General features: G+C 42.3%; 1 protein-coding gene across 14 annotated transcripts in view; it reads left to right on the top strand.

The window, feature by feature from the left end:
• Window positions 1-21,294, top strand: part of CIT (citron rho-interacting serine/threonine kinase) — a 144,985-nt gene that overhangs the window by 7,081 nt on the left and 116,610 nt on the right. For all 14 annotated transcript variants that reach the window (XM_036220151.1, XM_016149547.2, XM_016149546.2 and 11 more), the window contains exons 4-6: window positions 5,255-5,430; window positions 9,901-10,002; window positions 20,619-20,761. In XM_036220151.1, the coding sequence (XP_036076044.1) occupies window positions 5,255-5,430; window positions 9,901-10,002; window positions 20,619-20,761 (421 nt within the window). The remainder of the gene's footprint in view (window positions 1-5,254; window positions 5,431-9,900; window positions 10,003-20,618; window positions 20,762-21,294) is intronic.

Raw genomic sequence — 21,294 nt, 5'->3', positions numbered from 1 at the left:
GCACGCTGACCCCTGATCTTCATGGTCTCTTTAGCAGAGATGTCTGGACTACCTACATGGCACCTCAGGGTTTTCAAAAGCACAGAAGTAGACGTGGCCAGGCCTTCCTAGGGCTTAGGCCTGGAAGGGGACATAGTATCCCTTTGGCTGCATTCTGTTGTTTGAAGTGAGTCATAGGGCTGCCCACATTCTACCCGTCGGGGAACTACCTAAGGGCATGAATTTCAAGAGGTGTGACTCACTAGGCACCATCTTTGGAGGCTGGCTACCATACCCCGCCTGAGGTTTACCTTACACTGTTACATTAGTACAGTCTCGGGGGGAGATTCTTACTGGCTCCGCTTTGGGTCATTTGCCCACCCCTTGACCAGTCACTGGACCAGGATGTGAGGTTTTGTGATGGGCGTCATCTGGGTGCCCAGGACACTGTGATAACCAGGACCTCATGGAATGGGGGTTGTGCACATACCCAAAGGAGCCGGGAGTTTCGAGTAGATAAAATCAATGTATGTCTACTATAGTGACTTTAGGTAGTTATATGTGAACCCTGCTTGTTCTCATTTTCTTCTGCAAAATAGGGAAAACTCGTATCTAATAAGGCGGTGTGGGGATTGAATGAGTTAGTGCCCAGACCAGGCTTATGTTGCCTGGCACATAGAGACAATAAATAGTTACCCATGATAACCACCAACCTCACCAATGTTTAGTATATTGTGAATCTTTAACTTTAAAATGTATTTAGGGTATTTGTTCATTCTGTATGTGTTTGAATACACTCCCACCTTATTTTCTTGAATATTTAAATTCTCGTATAGGGAGTAGGAGAGGAAGGGAAATTATGTGACAGACTAATTTACCGAGCCATCTACGGGCGCCTTCATTCGTCTTGAGACCACCCTCTCGTTACCTTAGCAGTGGAACTTCAAGACTCATTCAGTAATCAGGGGGCTAGGCTGGGTGAAATGTAGATTTTTCTAATAGAATTCTCTTCCAGGGAACTGTTTTATATTTTTGAAGAGGCTTCCTGGAGAATACAGTTGAGAGGTTATGACTGAAGAAGGGTGATTGCGTTAATAATATATAATTTTTTTTACCCGTTTGAGTTTCTGTTTTTGAATGTAAGCTTCATTTTCTCATGGGAAGACGGGTCCAACAGCTGCCGTTGCCTCAATTTCTTGAATCATGTCACAGAAATGGAAATTTTCTTTGGAAACTGTTGGAGAAAATGAGACAGAGTATAGCCTTCAAGCAGAGTCCCTGCCTTGGGCCAAGGGAGGGCAAGGGACTAACATCTGGGAACCAGGGAAGGAATTTTCGTTTCTTAATTCCTATTCTATCCCCAGTGCCTAAAACAGTGTCTGGCACATAGTAGGTGCTCAATCAACATTGGTTGACTGATACTAAGTGAACAAAATAAGTGGCCAAACCTTAAGCATGGCATCTCATAATTTGTGTTAAAACAACAACAACAAAAGCAAGTGTGATAATAAAACATGTGAAGAAAAGTGTTGATAATTGTTGAAGTTGGACTTTTCTTGGTGATTTGATAGTAGCTGAAATTCTGCCCTGTTTCAGTTACAATCACAATAGGCAAGAGCTTCTGATGTGCAGTTTTAGTACCTGTGAGCAAATTATAACGTTAAAGAGTTTTTTTCCCCTAATTATAAATGTAATACAGAGTTAAATATAAAAGGTCAAAGTGAGCGAAGATCCCTCAAAATCTAACCTGAGATGACCACTGTTAATAATTTGGTGCGTAGTGTTGCAAATATTTCTGCCCTTATAAATTATTTATTACGGAAATTTTCAAACACGTGTGAAGGTAACGAGGGTAGTGTAATGAATCCCTGTATAACAGCTAGCTAGCTCTATTACTGATCAGCCCTTTTCCATGCATGGTCTCACGTTACTGGTGTTTAATTTTACACGAAATGGATCACATGTGTTAACTTAAAAAGTCTTTTCAAAATGAGATATAAATGTTTATTTGAGGTCAGTAAGAAAGGCTATTTGGCAGGCACTGATTGAGGCAGAGGCCCAAGTCATGTTCTGATTAGGACGCAAAGGCAATGGGGCATTTATGAGAAAGGGAAGGGGAGCAGTTACATCAACAACAGGAAGGCATTTCTATTGGTGCAGGTAACATAACGTAGCGATGTTAATTCTAAACAATGTTTTTTTCAGTACAGTAGTAGTCATAATAACTGCTTTTTTTGTTGCTTTTGCAAACGGTTTTTTGGGACACACGCCTTGCTTAGGCCCAGTCCAAACGTTATTTCGTCCTGTTTTAACTTTCCAAAGATTTGAGACCTTTAGGACATGCAAAGCAGTTCCTCTGACCTGGCAGCTCCAGCTCCATTTTGAAGTGGCTCCGTTTATATTATTGTTTACATGTGTGTATAATGTTTTGCTACTAGCTTTGCTCGCTCAGCAATATATTTACTCAGCAAATATTTATGGAGCGCTTGGTATGTGCCAGGTTCCGCTTTAGGTACTGGGTTTACGGTAGTGATCAAAGCAGATAAAAGTCCTTGCCCTTAAAGAATATATTCTTTGGTGGAGATCGAGCTACCCGATTCTTTAAACATGGGCCTAATATTCTTTTATGTGGGTGGACTGTTAGGTTGATTCCACTTTGCTGTTGATGGACCTTTATGTTATTTCTGATTATTTTTCTGTTACAAACTGTGCCCATCATGAGCCCTTTCATATGTATCTTTTTCTAACACCTGTGCCAGTGTTCCTGTGAAGCACGAATTCCTAGAAGTTGAAATGTTGGATGACTGAGGTTCAAAAAAGGAAGCAATGCACTCACCTGTGTTGGCTTTTCTCCTCTGGGTGCAAATGTTTATCCGACAAGGTCATTCTTTGACTGCTTTTCATTACAGTGCTTTGGCTCTTTATCTCCACCTCATTATTCAGTATCCATTGGGCTCTTAAAATACTGTCATGGCCTATGGAGATGTAGGGTGATGTGGTTTTGGAATCACAGAAGCTGCTGGATTGGAGAGAAGTCATGAAGTTTTTTTTTTTTATAATAGTCATAGACTTGAGTATCTCACCTGTTCAACTGAATAATCCAAGGCCTTTGGAAAAACTTGCTGAAATTTGGAGTGGTTTCTCACAATTCTGAGAGTGTATTGTGGTGTTTTTGCCCATAAGCAGCGTTGTCTACTTGTGTGATTGAGATGCACGATGGTTGGCAGTGACAGACCCAAAGGTAATAAGTTGGATAAGTGCTGTTAAGCAAATTGGGGGCCTAAGGCCTAACAGAATCAAGAGAGATTGGCCTTGTGCGCGAGCAGTAATGAAATCGGGTTCAACCCAGACTGTTGCAGGCCAGTGCATTTGGGGAATTATAATTCAAAACTCAAATGCTTTGTCTGAAGGAAACTTGGAAAAGGACAGAGAAGAAAGATGGGACTTGGCGCTGCGATGTCAAGTTAAAAGGAAAATATTGCAGCTTTCCATTCTGCTTCTGCTTAGAATTCTCCATGTAGGCGCTCTAGATTTGTTTTCTACAGTGGTCACGATGAATGAATTCATGGGGCTCCACCCACCACTCTTGCCTGATTCCCCAAGGGACCAAAGAAAGGTGTTTTCAAGATGACTGATTAAAGTGAGAGGTGTGGCCTGTGGGTGGGAAGACAGTGCAACAGAGTTCGTCATCTCCGTGCCTTTGATCCGGAGTGAATTCAACTCCACCCATGCAACAAAGAGAGGGCAGGGGTGTGGCGGTAACAACAGTTACGGTTGCATTAGCCAATTCATCAGTATGCCACTCAATGACCGTGGGCATGAAATGGCTTTTCTCTATGTTGGACTCAGTCTCTGTCAGGGTCTGAACAACTTGTGACCTGAGCGTAACCCCAGAATGTGGCTTTCAGCCTTATCTCGTGCACAACCTACAGAAATGGTGATGCATTCCAGTGCTTGGAGGACTCCAGTGTCCGTCTGGGATTGCAAGACAGTCTCTTGGTCTTCAAGGTGGAACTTTTCTGAGGGATTCTCCAGGGTAATTTTGATTCTGTGCTTTTCTTCCTTTGGAGTATAACCCTGTATATGGTGCAGTTTCCCTGTACTGTGTAGGACTCATTTAATTTTTCAGTTAGTCACAGCTGTTCCCCTCCATTCTTGCAGGTCATTAGAGTTGTCTCATATCCAGTGATGCCCCAACCTAGTGTTTTTAGAGTGTTAAAAAAAATGTATGTTAGATTTCAAATCTGCTATCCATTTATTTAGTTCATACTTCATGCATGAAGGATCCATGACTGAATGTTTGTGTCCAGCCCAAATTTATATAACCCTCAAAGTGATGGCGTGTGGAGGTAATTAGATTTAGATGAGATCATGAGGATGGAGCTTCCAAGGCGGGATTAGTGTCCTTATAAGAGGACACAGTGAGAAGGTGGCCGGCCGTCTGTAAGCTCAAATGTGGGCCCTCACCAGGAACTGAATCTACTAGCACCTTGATCTTGGACTTCCCAGCATTATGAGAAATAAATGCCTTTTGTTTAAGCCACCTTGTCTGTGATATTTGTTATAGCAGCTTAAGCAAACTAAGACACCAACGGAAAGATTATACTAGGAAAAGGGATAAGACTGTATGTTAAGAGAAAGGTAGTTGCAAACCCTTCCAGGTGTGTGACATGTCAGGGCTCCATTCAGTTCCTTGGGCTAAGGTGTTTTTTTGTATGTGTGTGTGTGTTTTTTTTTTTTTTGGTAGCATTGCCATGTATTAAGGTACGGAAGGCCTCACTATTTCTGACACAATTCAAGGGAGTTAAAAAAGGCCACTGGGAGAAAACCGGGCAGAGCACATGTAGACAGAATGAAATGATTTGGAAACCAACTTCCAAGCTGATTGAGATGGGACTCATGTTGCTTACATCTCATTGTAAGCTGCACTAAATGTGGATAAGCAGCTTTGACCAGCACTGCCCTGCAGCCTTTAGGGAGGGGAAAGAAAAGCGCGATCTGTGTTCTCCTTCCCCTAGTTTCTAAGTCTACAGGATTCAAATTATAGCTGCCATGGAAACTGTGCTTTGGAATTTCTGGAGCCTTTAATTTTAACATATAAAAACACTTTTGTGCTGATTTTATGATTATTCACGCTGATGAGAAAGTGACTAAATGTCTTTTGACAGTGAGGGCAGACATAAGAACACTTTCATCTTTCTTTTTCGGCTTTCATAGAGATGCATGTATTCAAAGAGCCTTATTTACCTGGGAGTAACTCTTCCATCTTTTGCAGATTCCGACACTATAGCTGAGTTACAGGAGCTCCAGCCTTCAGCAAAGGACTTCGAGGTCAGAAGTCTGGTAGGTTGTGGACACTTTGCAGAAGTGCACGTGGTAAGAGAGAGAACTACTGGGGACATCTATGCCATGAAAGTCATGAAGAAGAAGGCCTTATTGGCCCAGGAACAGGTAGGAGCATTTTAGCATCACACCCTTTCTGCTTTCTGCACCAGCATGTTCATTGCAGAGACAGTCATCTGCCGAATTGACATCTGGGATGAAACACGTTTTCCTCCGTGACTCTGTCATTAATTAAGGTTGCATGGGCAGAAAGGTCTCTTGTGTTCTTAGCTCTTCTTCTTGTACTGCTATTGACTCCTTTGAAGGCTCACAAGCTCCCCTTGATTTTTTATAGTTGTCCTTTATTTAGAACCAACTTGGCCTTTTAATTAATGAATTTAAGATGATCTTTTATGGCTGTCAGCTGGAGACTTAGAGATATGCATATTATGGGGTGAGTCAGCATTTGTTTTTACACACATTTTATATGTTTCTGCGATGGGGATGTATATTTGATTTTAAAACAGGCCTTTGGAATAATTACATAAAATTGATATCTGGCTAAGGCGTTGCTTGTTTGAGAGCAGGTAAGAAGTTATCTTGAAGGCTGTGGTATTTTTTCTTTTAAACAAGCCTGCTGCTCCAGATATATTGATTCCTTTGCTGTGTTTCTGGAGAGACAGCCATCAGCCTTGGCGTGTAGAGAGTTATTTATTAGTTACAGACGTTCGAGTGCACATCATGTGTCTAATGATGTGCCGGGCTCCGTGGGAAGCCTGCACAAGGAATTGAAGCTCCATGGCTGCTAGTTTCAAGGTTAAAAACAACCTTGGAAAGCAGAGGGAAAAATGCAGATATATAAAGCAGGCGCTTACCAGCTAAAGCGTCACGGGAGAGAGAGCAGTTAGCAAATTTGAACACGATGGAGTGAGGAGAGATGTGGGTGAGCCAGGGACAATTAGGGAAAGTTCGCACTGCTGAGAGGGAATGTAGGATTTGGGCAGAGAGAAGTGAGGAGAATGTGCCAGGTACAAGTGTAGTGTATGTGATGTTCTAGAGGTTTGAATACTAGAATGCTGCATATAGTGTTTTTGTTTTTAGTGGTTTAGGACTAATAGACTGGGCAACGGGGAGAAATGAGGGTGTTTGAGTGGGCTAGGGTAATCGATAGGAAATCTCAAGAACCTTATTTTTATTGTGGCAAAGTATACGCGACATAAAATTGATCATTTTAAACCATTTTTAAGATGATTCATTGGTATTAGCGCATTCACAATGTTGTTTGACCACAGCCACTGTCCATTTCTAGAACTTTTTCATCATCCCAAACAGAAATTCTGTACCCATTGAACAGTAACTCAGCATTCCCCCACGAAACCAGTTTTTGGAATGGCAGTTTGATTGGTGAGATGGTTGGGGATCACTTAGGCTTTCGGAAGGAAGAGGTTGGGACCAGAGTCCGAGGACTTCAGTGATTTTGTGCGGCCTCCAGTGAAAGAAGTAGCAGAGGGCAGGAAGCTGCTTGTCAGTGTCCAGGAATCATGTAGCCTGTGTTTAGTAATGTGGTGTGAGCAACTTCAGAGGAAAGAAAAATGACAGGCAGATCATTTGGAAGAGAGGAGTGGGAGATGCCCCCTCAAACTCTTAACACTTAAGCATCATCTATCATCTGTACACACTTACTAAGCACCTGTTGTGTTGGTGTGTTTCTGCGTCTTTGGGAAGGCGCATTAGATGTGGCCCTGACCTTGAGATGCTTGTGTTTTAGATGGGTAATAGTGCATATGTAAAAAGAAAGCTATCCAGTATACTACATGCAGGCAAGCAGTAGAGGTGTCCAAATAGGTGTGCCTTCCTCCAGGCAAATGACTTGAGATGACCCCTTTTGAGATATGGGTTTTTAAAAAAATCATTCACATACAGGGGCTAATTAAAGCGCCCATCCATTCCTTAAGAGGGTTGATATAAGTAGAGTACGTGACTGAGCCATGGCGAGGCCTTAGAATTTAAGGGCATGGAGAGAGAGAAGCCAGCGCAGAGCGAGTGAAAGGAAATGCCAGGGAGGAGACAAGACCTGCCACCCAGGAGGGGCCAGCACACCTCTCTGGAGCCCTGTGAGCAGTGGAAGAGGCCCTCAGCGACCATTTATTTTAAGGGAAGCTTCGGGGGTTGATAGTGAGCAGATAAGATGTCAGCTCTTCAGTTCAGCCAACCTTCACTGAACACCTTTTGTGTGCCAGGAAAAAAAGGATTAGCAAACGGGGTGCAGTAGATAGATGATGGGGCTGGGTTGCGTTTTTCCCATGTGTGTTAGCTATATCACTGGTGGTGTGCAAGATGACTTTAGGTAGTACATGAACAGAACTATTTTGAAACATTGAATAGTTTACTATTACCTAGCATGCCAAAACCTGGGAATTTCATAGATGTTATTGTTAGAACTAAATGGAAGAAGGTATATTTAAAATTATTTTTATTTTGAAACAATCACAAATTTATAGAAAAATTGCAAGTGTAGTATATCAGTCAGGGTTCTGTAGTATATATAATAACATATATGTATTATATATACCCATTGAAAATATAGACTTAGACACATTGAATATATAATACATACACATATATGCTTACCTAAAATTGTAGGGGCTAGAAAGTCTCAAATCTGTAGGACAGGCCGATAATATGGAAATTCTTAGCCAGGAGCTGATGATGCAATCTTGAGGAAGAATTTTTCCTTTTTCAGGGAATTCTCAGGTTCTTTTCTTAAGACCTTTCGACTGATTGAGTAAGGCCCACCCAGATCATCAAGGATGATCTCCTTTACTAAAGTCAACTGATTGTGGATATTAACCACATCTATAAAATACCTTTATAGCAAACCTGGATTAGTGTTTGATTGAATGACTGGGGGGCTGTAGGCTAGCGAAGTTGACATGTAACACTATCACATATAGTATTAATAACTTTTTTTTTCTAGAACCCTTTGAAAATAAGTTGCCAACCTGATGCCCCCATTGCCTCCAAATAAATACTTCAGTGTGCAGTTTCTACAATAAAGATGTTTTCTTATAAACCATAATATAACCATCAAAATCAGGATATTGATAATGATACATTATTACCATCTAAGGCCCCATTCAGGTTTCACCAATTGCTTCATTGTCTCTTAGAACAAAAGGATTCGCATGTGGCATTTAGTTGTCCTGTCTTTTTAGTCTCTTCAACCTGGGACAGTTTCTTAATTTTTCCTGGACTCTCATGACCTTGGCGATTCTGAAGATGAAAGGCCAGTTATCTTATATAATTTAGATTTGTTAGATGTTGCTCCCTTTAGATGCAAATTATAGATCTTTGGCAGGAATATCACAGCTCTTCTCATCGCATCCTGCCAGGTGACTCTGTTTTCAGTCTGCACATTCGTGACGAGGTGCACTTTGGTATCAGCCATGCTTCTCCACTGCGGAGCTACTCTTTTCCCCTTGGTAATTACATAAATATTTTGTAGGAAGCTTCTTTCAAGCTGTGGTCATATCTCTTCCTCATACAAATCTTAACTTATTCCTGTATGTATAACTATACGGACTTGCATTTTCCTCTTTAAGTCAGGTTGCTTTTTGCCCTTTTGACATACCCCCGTCTTTGAGTTCTATCTTGCTTTCTGGTACAGTAAGATGTTCAGGCTCTCGTACTCCGACTTTATCTTCCCCGGCCATTTCTTTAAGGAGACCTGTTCTTTTTAGTATAAAATGGCATTTAGAAGCCAAGATCTGGGCACTAGGTGTTCTCCTCGCTATTAGGGTGTCACAGACCCTTTTCAGTGGACAGAGCTAGGGAATACATGTATAGAGTGTACCTTCCTACCCTCCCCGCCCCCCCCCATTTACATCTCTGTTTCTGTATATGTTGGATACCATGTGTTCCCACCAGTACCTCCAAGTCCAGTCCATCTTCACAGGGTTCCTTCTAGTTTTCACCTTTTCCATGTTTATGACTTCTCTTCCGTGACATTGCCCTTAATAGTTTAACTTACTTTATGTATCTGTGTACATCTACTCTACTGTCTTTGCTGCTGCCCCCTCTTCTTGGTGGGCTCACATGCTCTCTTCCAGGCCATCCCTACATGTAGATGCCTTCCTCACCGTGCGCGGGCTGTCCACGCCTATATTGGGCTGCCCCCACGCATGTTTGCTGTCCTTCTCACCCTGCCTGGGCTTGGCCCCCTGTTCTGGGCCACCATGACTCTCCCTGCCACCTGTCATGGATGCTGAGCTTGTTCTGCCCTCCCTAATGGCTTTAGGACTGAATTGTTCAGGAAGCGAAGGTGAAGAGGAAGAGAAAGAGAAATATTTAGATTTAAAAGACACGAGTTGACTTTAAAGAAGAATGATAAGTAAATAATTGGGCAGATAACTTAGGGATCGGGCAAAAATTGGGAGTAACATATGGATACTTTGGATAATTTGTAGAATGCTGGGCTAAGTGATTTTTTTAAAACTGGAGACATCAGTTTAGGCTTAAAGAGAGAGAAAAGGGTGTTTTTCCCCTCCCCCCTACTTAGTTTTTTATATTACAATTGTCTAAATGTTTCTTTTCCCCCAGGTTTCATTTTTTGAGGAAGAACGGAATATATTATCTCAGAACACAAGTCCTTGGATCCCCCAATTACAGTATGCTTTTCAGGACAAAAATAACCTTTACCTGGTGAGTCTTTACATCCATCTCTCTGGGATTAGCCCACTGCTGCGATACTCAGATATCATAGTCCTAGGACTGAATGTAGTTCTTGCCCAGATGGTCTGTGACATCTCTCATTTGTTCAGTTGCCTTCCTCACTTTCAGGTGTCTTCCTGTTTTCTTTATCCTAAAGATTTAGGGCTAGCCCATTTAGAAATAGCCTCATTTATTGTTGGATATTTTAGTTGTAGATTAAAGAGCAATCATGAGAAGTCATTTATTTGGGGATAGTTTGATACCACCTTTTATAGAATCTTGCCTTAATTTGTTTTTAATTGAGGTATAATTGATATATTAGTTTCAGGTGTACAATATAATGATTCACTATTTGTACATATTATGAATAAGTCTAGTTAATGTCATTAAAATTTTTAATTTTTAAAAATGGAGATAATGCATGGTTATTATTAATAAAGTGCAAATACTGCAGAGCTGTGTGAAACAAGGGAAAATTCTCTACTTTTTTTGCTGGTTCCTTTCCCTAGGGAAACTAATGTTAGTGGTATGTATGTTCTTTCTGACCCTGAACTATGTGTCATAGAGGGAATAGTTCTATGTCGGTATTTATAATACATGTGTATAGTTTGTTTTAACCAAAATGGCATATTACACTCTGCGCTGCTCTTCAACTTGCTTTTTGCCTTTTAGCGATTTATCTTGGAGAACTTTCTATGTCAGTACATACAAATCTGCCTTGTTCTTTTGAGCAGCACCATAGTATTCTTGATATACATGTAGCATAACTTATAATAGAGTGCTAAAATTCATTTTGGGGCCTTGTTTAGGTTCTTGGGGATTTAGATTCCTAGAGTAAAAAAAATATATCCTAGAAATAGTTTTTGTCCCTGATTCAGCTCCTTAAAATATCTTTTATCTTAATATAAACTTTTATAGAGGCTCCTATAAGAGAGAGATGGACTCCTATTTATCTTGAAATTTGATGGGGCATTTTTTTGGGGGACTTGACCGCCTTTATATCTGATCTGGAATAGACAGTTTTTTGGTTTTGGTTTCATATTATTTGAGAACCCACGCTGGAAGGGAAGGCCCCCCCCTCCCAAGCCGCACTCCACCCTGCCTTCTAAGCAGGACGTTCTCATAGGAAAGTGTTAGGAGACTGGCCTTGCACTGACCACATGCTTCTTCAGAATCACCCCCACTCCTGTCGTGTTTATGGCCTGAAACCTCCTTTCATTGAATGTGGTCTTGGAAGCTCTCCTGCCTTGAGACTTGGGGCGTGGAGCCCGGACCTTCATGAATGACCTTGGCGTGTTTCTCAGCTCGCTGATATTCCAGGATGTTTGTTGCATAGGCAGCACTTGCCTTGTGCTCTCTGTATTTCACAGAGCCCCTCATGTTTGGATGTCTCAACAGCCTTCTTCATTAGCCCTCAGAAAAGAAGTTCCCTTGAAATAGCAGGGTTTCTTGGTTATTATAGTTTTGGATATTTTAACTAGAGCTCTGCCAATGATTTAGAAGACAAGCTTGTGAGGATAAACTTCGGTTTTAAGGCAATGCAGAATACAGGCAGTCCTGGAAGTAGAATGCGCTCTGATTGTTGGTAAAAGCAGAATCCACAGCTTTCTGGTCTGCCTTGCACTGCTCCGTAAACTCATATTTCTCTTCCTCTCAGATGTAGAGCTCTTGATGTCCAATCTCATGCAGCTTCTTAAAAGTACACGTTGTTCAGATACTTTGTGACTCTCCTGCCATCAAGGCCAGTTCGGTAGAGGTGATGACGAATTCTGAGTGTTCTGTGTAACTCAGATGACAGCTAGTGATCTTGTCACATGTGGCAAGCCACCTCCCAGTCGCTTCGGGGAAACCACTGCTCGTCTCTGGTGGCCAATGAGGCTGATCAGAGGGGCCCTGGGAGTGACACTCACTCATAATTTTCTTTATGTTGACTATAGTGTGTTTCGTTTTTTGTTTTTCCTGGCTCACCAGTTTCAAAGCACATCTTCAGGAGGGTAATAGTTGGGCGTTTTGAAAATTTTAAACTCTTGGTGTTACCATTCTTTTCCCTACCAATTGGCTTTGTCACAGTGGTAAGAAATTTCCCTTTCTTTTTAATCATGGATTTAACTGGACTGCTTGGACATAACCCTCACAGCCTGGGATTATCTGCCGTTCCTCGGCTAGGATGGCTCCCAGGTGCAGGGGCCTTCCTTTTCTGGGCCTTTTGGCTGTGAAACTTTCCTCTGGATTTTGCTACTGGCATCAGCATCCTTAGCTTAACAACCGTCTTCCGAGATTTCCACCTGCCATCTTGTAAAATGGGAATGATCTCAGAAGAGCTGCCCTCTGGAGTTCTGGTTGCCTCAGCACATTGATACTTGGCTGCAACACTTTTACACCCTTCTTTAGTAGCTCAGTTGGGGATCACCGATGGGATCTTGTAATTATCTCCCTGTCTTCTCAAGTACTTTGGTACTTTGGAGTAAAATGCTTACTAAGGGTACAGTTTTCATATAAAAATCCAAACTTAGCATAGGAGTTAAGATATGATTATGGATTCATCATCCCTTGTCTGCAATTCTGAAATACCCAGAGCTCTGAATAACCTCAAGTTCTTTTGTTACTTATTTGGCAGCAAAGCCTGACTTGAACTCCGTAGCAAAACCTGACCCGGACTCTCATAGTTACTCCTTTTAGTGTGACAATTCATACATATGGCTGTGAAATTACAAATGCATTTCATTACAGGGCGATATCCCAGCTACTACCCTAGGATATTACATAATATAATGTATATACGCCATTTTAACTTTCCTAATCTGAAAATTTCAGAAATCTGTAAACACATGCTGTTGCGAGATCAGGGGACTGTAGATCTTTATTGGCATCATAAAGTAATGAAATTTCATTGTACCTATTGATGACTTTGAGATCACTAAACTTTGAAGTTTAGGGAAACATACAAATCATGATAAGTTCCCCTGGCAGTTAAACATTAATTTGTAATGCAAATGCAGCTTCATTGAAGGTACATTTAATATCAGTGAAAAAAAATGCCAAGATTCCACTTCCGGTGTATTTCTCAAAGCTCTCTCTTCTCTCCAGCCCTGCTTCTACTATGTGAGTTCAGGCCACCATATTCTTTTGCCTGCATTTCTGCTAAAGCCTCACTGTTCTCCCTGCCATCTGTTCTGCCCGTCCCTCAGGTCTTCTACACAGCGCAGCCAAGTCATCCGCTGTTAAAACCTTTCGAGACTCTCTGCTGCCCTTTGGACGAAGTCCAAACTCTTCCTGGCTTCTACCTGGCCTTTTTCGCGTATGTCTCCAGCCTTGTTGCTTACCATTTCAGTTGGCATTCATCCTCAACTTCCTTCGGTTCTTTGAACTTGCCTCTGACCTTGTTTCCCTGGCTAACTTGTATTTCTCCTGGGCTTGGACAAGATACTACTTTTTCTAGAAACTTCCTGGACCCTTTACTGGACTATATAGCACTCAGTACTTTCCCTCACCAGGCTACTCTCTCCATGATGGGAGGGATATATCTTCCTTGCTTTCAGTAGAGTTTCTTAAATAAATGCTTAAGAAATATATATTGGATGAATGCATGATTAATTTCACAGAAATTTGATTTACGTACAGATGTACTTATTTTTTACGGAAATCACATGTTAGCAGTGTGAGCTCCTCGGCCACGGACTGGTACGGGTCTGTGGCCTATTAGGAACTGGGCTGCACAGCAGGAGGTGAGCAGCGAGCAAGCCAGCGAAGCTTTATCTGTATTTGCAGCCGCTCCCCAGGGCGAGCATCACCGCCTCAGCTCCACCTCAGATCATCAGGAGTTAGATTCTCATAGAAGCACTGGTCCCTGGTGCCAAAAAAGGTTGGGGACCACTGCTCTAAAGTATATAATTCAAGATAGACCCAATGAGATTTTCAAAATTGGAAGTGCAATGCAAGGAAATTGAACTTGGGTCCTTTTGAATTTTAGTGCTTAAAAATTTCCCATTTGTAGTTACATACCAATGAATGTTGCTTACCATTTTCTGGTATATAGAAAATCGTAGCAAAATCCATTGTAATGTCTGGTTGTATATAACAAAGCTAGTTGTGCATTCTGGCAGGCAGCACAGGAAAACAGTGCTTTGTTAATCTGGTTCATGATGAAATCTGTTCAATTCTGTATAACAGATGCCTTCATCGGTGTCCTTGCACAAAGGAGCTGGTCTTTAGAAAGAAAACCGTGTTTTGCTACTCGCCACTTGTAGTATTGTTATATCTAAATGCTATGTGAGATTCTTCAAGCTTGTTGGCTTTGTGTTGATATTTTTCATACCGTGGGTCTCTTCAGGCTGCCCTAGCTCTGAGCCTGTAACTGACCCATGAAACTGTCCCTCTGCCAACTTCCCTCTGTTCATTCCCAGTGTTTTTCCCTAGTCACACATGGAGTTGCATTAGTGAAGGTCTAATAGGCTAAGCTACTGTAACAAAAAGACCCCCGAATACGATTCAGGTTGGTGGAGCAGCTCTGCTATATGTGATAATTCAGGGACCCAGGTTCCTTTCATCTTGTGGTTCCCCTGTCCCTTAGGATGTTGTCCTCTTTGACGTGCTGGAACTTGGGCCATTTCATGCCTTTTTTTCCCACCTGGCTGGTAAGAGAAAGGAGCAGAAAAGCAGAGCAAGCAAATTTTTTTTTTTTTTTTTTTTGTACAAGGAATGATATGGAAGTGGGGCAGATCATGTCCTTTCACATTTTGTTGACCAGAACTTCATCGTATGACTGCATAGCTGTACTGTCCAGCCGCATGGCCTATATCCAGCTAAAATTCTTGTTACTTACGGAAGAAAGGAACAATGGACTTGGGGGGCAAATTATCTTCTGCCACTGAGATTAAAACAGTGGGTTCGAAGACAGTCTTCCTAGATCCACCTCCCACAGTTTAACTCATCACATGATGCTGTTCCATCTAGAACCACTTACTCCTAATCCGACCCTGGTTCCGATGCCCCGCTTCGAATTAGTTCTTTATGTTTCCTGTCTCACTTTCAGCCCACCGCCGTGCCGTTTCGTGGACGGTGTTTCCTTTTTATGTAGGATCAATTCAGCGGTGGGCCGTTTCTTGGCAGTGACCCTCTGACCTGTATGGAACATCAGCCTACGCTGTTGTTGGGAGTCTGGAGAGAGTTAGACACAACCTCATTGTTTATTTTAGTGAAATGTGGCAGCTTAGGATAGTTTTGACAGCGAGGCACGTGCTGTTTTGATCTCTCGGGTAAAATTATCCCGTTTTTAGGCATGTCTCAAAACTCGCCAGTGTGATCACGTGCTGCTGCTTCAGGAACTAGGGTTTGAAAGACAGCTGCCCATCAAGAGGAAGCTGTTACTCAGAATATAGGTTCTGGTTTCATTTCTGTTCCTTGTTTTGGCCTCTCCGGAGTCATTGGCCTTTTCGGCTTCAATTTTCTCATTGGTGAAATGGGATAGTAATACCTCTTATTGACCCCAATTCAATTGCTGAGTGTGTTATTGCCTTGGGGGGTTTCTTTGAGTTCTCTGTGCCTTTGAAATAGTTGTTTTGTGTCCTGGTCTTTTGAGGCGTATTTCAAGCGGGTGCATTTAGAGTGTTACCGTCTTACTTCTGTCATCCCAGTTTGCCTGGCACTGCCATCAGAGTTTCTGATTCAGTAGGTCCAGGAGGGGGCCCAAGAATTTGCGTTTGTGACCAGCTCCTAGGTGAGGATGCTGCTGCTGCTGCTGCTGGTCTGGGGACCCCACTTTGAGAACCATGGTCCTATTGCTATAGTTCTAGTTTGTTTCTGGTTACTGTGTCTTCCTTTCACTCCTTCGGTAATAATTACACATGTAAGATCCCTTTTCATGCTCTTTTAGGCCAAGGAACGGTGCCTCTTCTCCTGTTGTTAACTAGCTTCACCGTCCCCAATATATTTCCTTTAACCTTAACCACACCTTTGTAAATCACCCCTTCATTAATTCACGTCCTCAGTTACCTAGTTTGAGCGTGCTGTCTGTGGCCAAGACTCTGGATGATTCAGTGCTCAGTGAAGATTTTTTTGAATAGATGGGTGAATCAGGCTGGGATTCATAGTTTCTGAAATAAAGGGCCACCTGTCTTTTTGTCCTCTTGCCAGTCAAGAAGAATAATTTAGGGTCTCTGCCAGTGGCCAGTCGGCTTTGAGGGTCCCTTCCTCACACCCCCATGCCAAAGATCCGGAACACCGGGCAGAGCAGATAGTGGCGCCAATAGCACCGTTACATGTTCATGGCACTTTCAGTCATGCTGATCGTGGTGCAGGTATTTCAAGGACACATTTCTAGGTAGTGACCAGCACAGCATGCTTCTAATGACACCCTATGCAAATTGGAATAGACTACTAAAGAACTATTAAATATCCGCACCCCCCCCCCACATATAGATACATGTGCATGCAAGTGTGCAGGGATATGCATTGTGCATACATGTGCACGTATACCTACACACACGCGTGCACACACACGTTTGTCCTTTGTTTCACATGCAACACAACCGATGGGAGTTGCCATCCCAGTCCTTGAGGGGATGGATACAAACACCGACCGAGCGGCAGCCGCTCCTTCCAAGCCGAACACATGTAAGACTTGCCCTTTAATTAGCATCTGCAGCTGCTGCCATCGGGAGGGTCTGTCTCTGTTGGCCTGAACGTCTTTGCTTTAAAAGAGCAAGTCCATTATAGCTCCGAGCCCGGCTCGTCTGTCAGCTGCTGTGCTTTCTCTGCCAACCGTGGGGTTGTCACATTGTTCAGGGCTATCTCCCTCTTGGGCTCTTGTTTCCTCCTCCCGCCTCCCCGGACTTTGATTACCATGCCTTGGCGATCACCACTCGGGTGACCTGCCGTTGTTCATTGCGAGCAGGGACGTCTCCTGTCCTTGCAGAGATGGGGGATCGTTGCCTCAGCGCTAACAGGCTGGTTATTTTCCAGCCATTTGTTGTCAGTGATCTTGTCTTGATAATGCAGAAGGGCCCTAGGTAGACATTCATTAAATGTTAAGCAGCAAAAGTGATGGCTGTTTTAAGGCCACGTTTCATACAAGGGCACCTTTGCTGTAGAAACGTTTCCAGTTGGGTGGCATAGGGAGCCACGTTGGCGCCACAGTTTCATCAGCGGCAAGTCTCAATACAGTGCTGGACTGGCCGCGTCACAATCACTCTGGCAGTTCCTTAAAAGTACAGATTCCTGGACCCCACCCATGGACCCTGGTCCATGAAGTCTGGATTGGTCCCTGGAGTCCACATTTTTAACAAGCTCCCTGAATGGTTGGGATGGAAAAGAGGCATACTTTACCCTTTCATATTACTTAATATAGTTTTTAAAATTCTTTTTCATTCCACTAGAATTCCAGCTCTATGAAGGCAGGTATTTTTGTCTGCTTCAATCACTGCCGTTTTCCTAATATCTAGAGCATCACCTGACACATAGTAGGCACTCAAAAAATAATTTGGATGAATGTGTTTTATCTATTTTAAAATAGTGCTTCCCCAAAGTGAGTCCCAAAGACAAGTTTGAGAGGTTCGGTCCTACAGGATTTGCCAGTCTATTTAGGTTAGAAACCACAGTTTGGTGGGATCAGTGCTTCAGTGGGTAGTGAGTCAGGGATAGAGTCACAGTTTTGGACAAAACCGGATGCCGTGAATGGATGTTCTGGCACAGGCTGGTTGGTGACTTTGGCCTTGATTTGTTCATAGCATTCTGTCGACCCTGGTTTTGAAGACTCTTAGTTTGTGGCTTTTGATGATGCTTTTGGAGCGTCTTGATTTGGTACCATTTTTAAAAGCCTACAAGTGTTTTCTGAAAGCACTTGTGTCCTGGTTCTTTATTGGTATCTCTAAGTTCAACAGGCAGATGATTGTTTAAGCTCGGGTTGGCCACATGCAAGCCGTCTTCCCGTGGGCCGCATTCCTACCAACATGAGCAACTGTGCCCCAGTGGGATAGGATAGTTTGAGGATTAGGGGTAACATCTTGGGATAGCTAAATTTACTCAATAAATATCCAAGCTAAGTTCTCCTAATGGTGCACAGTTGGAATTTTGCGTATGGTAATCTGGAATTGTGTCGATGGGTCAAGTTTGATTAGCTTCTTTAATAAGGATCCAATCTATTTAGAGGTTTGTCATTTCATATGCCTATTTTGGCCTCATGTAGTAGAGCATGCTGCTTAGCAGCTGTTCTAATTTTTGTCGCTTGTCTTCTCAATCAACCCTGGTTTTGAAGAAATGAAAAGTTGTTTGACTGGTAGAAAAGACTAATCTAGTTTGGGTGGGGATTCTCTGCTCAGGAAATTTGATTGACTAGGAGCAAAGAATGCATATCTTTTTGCCATTCTAAGAGGTGGTTCTTATTTTCTGAACTATTTTGCTGGTTATTAAAAATATACTCGTTAGGAGTATCTGGGTACTAACTAAACAGTGGTCAGTTCATGAGTGCTTAAAAGGCAGCTGCTATGGGTTTGACTTTCTCATCCTTAAACTTGAATGCTGCTCTGAAAAGCTGTTCTATTTTTTTTTTTAAATCTTTAATAGAGCCGGATTAGAAACTTTATAACTGCAATGTGTCGTCATAAATATGCACCGTTCTTATTTTAAGAAATTTCTGTTCTAAAAGCATGAGTACTTCAGTTATTATCTGTGAAATTTTTTTTTTTTTTGGATATTTAAGATCTCTTTAATGGCAATATATATTTAAAACAGACGTAAAAATTAGCATTCACCCACATACTCAAGGCCTCTGGAGAACCGGTTGGGATGAGTGGGTGAGCTATAGGCAGCCAGGTGGCTCCTTTGGGCTCCGCTAGGACTGGGACAAGTAGCTTATGTCTGCTGTGAATTTGGGGGAAATAAAGTCTTCATTTTAGCTGCCACCCTTCTAAGTGTTGCTGTTCTTTTTAGTTCCTAAATCAGATTTTGTCAGCCATTTGCAAATTGTCCAGTATCAGGTTAAGTATCTGCCATGTGAAGAGGGGAGAGAGACTTCCAGGAGACATGGAACCCTCTGGGAGGACATGCAAGTCACCGATTCCTCCAGGGGTCTCTGGAGTGGGGTTGACTTGGTGCCAGGCAGAATTTTTCCTGGCCCAGCTCGGGCGCTCTGGGGATATGTGCAGATACTCCTCGTCTGCCTTGACTAGAGTTTTCTTCTAATTCCGGACCAAAAGCGAACAGGAGTTTGGAGGAGGATGGAGAAAATTCAAATCCCAGAGTTGAACTCCAGGATGCAACAGTTTGAGAGTTTTACTGTTTTTAAAAGACATTTATTTGGATTTTGCCTCTTTCCGGAAAGGATTCGAGATAACTTAAAACAAACGACATTTATCATGTGGCTCTTAAAATGGGAAATGAGAGCAAAGGACAGGAGGAGACCCCAGTCAGCATTGACATGGTTGCAAAGATGGTCAAAACGGGTCCCAGCCTCTCCCAGGCCGAGTGTAAAGGGTCATGCCGTGAAGGGAGGGAGAGGAAAGGACTTGAACGGCGCGGAGGGCCTTGTTGGTGCCAGGATCAGTATTTCAGGGGGGAGTTAGTCTTATCCCCATTTCACAGAGGATGAAACTGAAAGGCAGACAGGTGAAGTCACCGGGTTGGAGTGTAAAGTCACATAGGCAAACTGGCCTCAAAGCATCCCGTTGGCTTAGGACTATCACACATGGTTTTCACTGAAAGGAGGAGGATTTAAGTTCCTTGGGGTGGAAGAAATTTGCTAATCAAACATTGTACTCGAGGCCATACTTTATATTCCTTTTTAGATTTTTTGCCTATGTATATATTAACAAATTAATGTATAATTTTTAATCACAAAAAGGGGTTGTACTTTATCCTGTATAGGATGTCACTTTATATTTTCATGGACGATATGAATGGATTGAGTCCATTCATTTTTAATATTTGCATGTTATCCCATTCTTTAGCTATATCATATCTCTTAATGATGGATATTTAGGTGATTTCCAGGTTTTCCCCCACCCATGTTACAAACAGGGCTGCAGTGAATCTATTTATATCTACTTACAAACTCTTACAAGTTCCTGTAAAACGAAGTATCAGTAGTGGAATTACGGGGTCCAAGGTTATATGTTCACATTTAAGTATTTAATAGAGAGACAGGTCGCCTTTCCATTGACTGTTAAAAAGGAAGGTCGTATCACGTTTCGCGAGCACCTCCTGTTTCCGGCTGGGTGCTGAGGGGGATGCAGAAGGAGAGCAGGAGGGTTCGTTGCCCTCCAGGGATTTCCATCTGCGCTCAGTGGGTAATCTGAGGGAATGTCTGGGTGTCGATGTGGGTGGGTGGGTGAGGGGGCGGATTTAATTAGACTTTTCACGTTTGCCTTGCAAACACCGTGCATGGTGTCTGGTACCAGTATTTCATTATAGTGATTCTCTCGGGGAATGGATGTAATTTCCTCAGGGTAAGGACCTCATTCTACGTGACTTATAATATGTCTCACACATCTTCATTGCTTTGTGGAGACATCATAATTATAACACATCAGGCAGTATTTGAGGCTCTAATTGAGACATTTCCTTTTTTTTTTTTGGAGTGTATGAAGAATTAACAGTTTTGGCATTCTATACAGGTCATGGAATATCAACCTGGAGGAGACTTGCTATCACTTTTGAATAGATATGAGGACCACTTAGATGAAAATATGATGCAGTTTTACCTAGCCGAACTGATTTTGGCCGTTCACAGCGTTCATCAGATGGGATATGTACATCGGTAAGTGGGACTCTCTCAAATCTGCTGAGAATTTATCTGTATCACCTAAGAGTTCCTGTAATCGAGTGAATGGGTGAATGATTTTAGTAGCAAAATAATGCTCCATCCAATTTTTAGCCATTCTTAACTATAATTGGCTAAAAATAAACTTTCCAAAGTGGCATTTCAGCTTACCCATTCAACAGTGAAGTAGATCTGGAATTGTAATGTTCTCAAGTTTGCTAGTACAATCTATAAGTGTAGCTGATAAGACTGGGAACTCTTGCATGGGTTCTTTGAATTATATGGTAGAAAAATGGAATTTGATTTGCAGAAGGAACCGAAATACCACATAGGACCAGAGGACCATAAAGTTGTACTTCTGATCTCACCCGTTAGTAGTTCACAAAGATGTTCCACAAGATCCTCATCGAAAAGTGTTCTTCTACATCCTCACTCATCTGATGTTTTACGTTCATCTGAGAATGTTGTGGGAACGGAACGATGGTTAGATGGTTAGACCAGGTATTACAAAATCTGGAATAGAGTCTCAG

The sequence above is a fragment of the Rousettus aegyptiacus genome, unplaced genomic scaffold (genome assembly GCF_014176215.1).
Source record: "Rousettus aegyptiacus isolate mRouAeg1 unplaced genomic scaffold, mRouAeg1.p scaffold_m13_p_5, whole genome shotgun sequence".
Classification (NCBI taxonomy): domain Eukaryota; kingdom Metazoa; phylum Chordata; class Mammalia; order Chiroptera; family Pteropodidae; genus Rousettus; species Rousettus aegyptiacus.
This window is presented reverse-complemented; position numbering and strand designations above follow the sequence as displayed.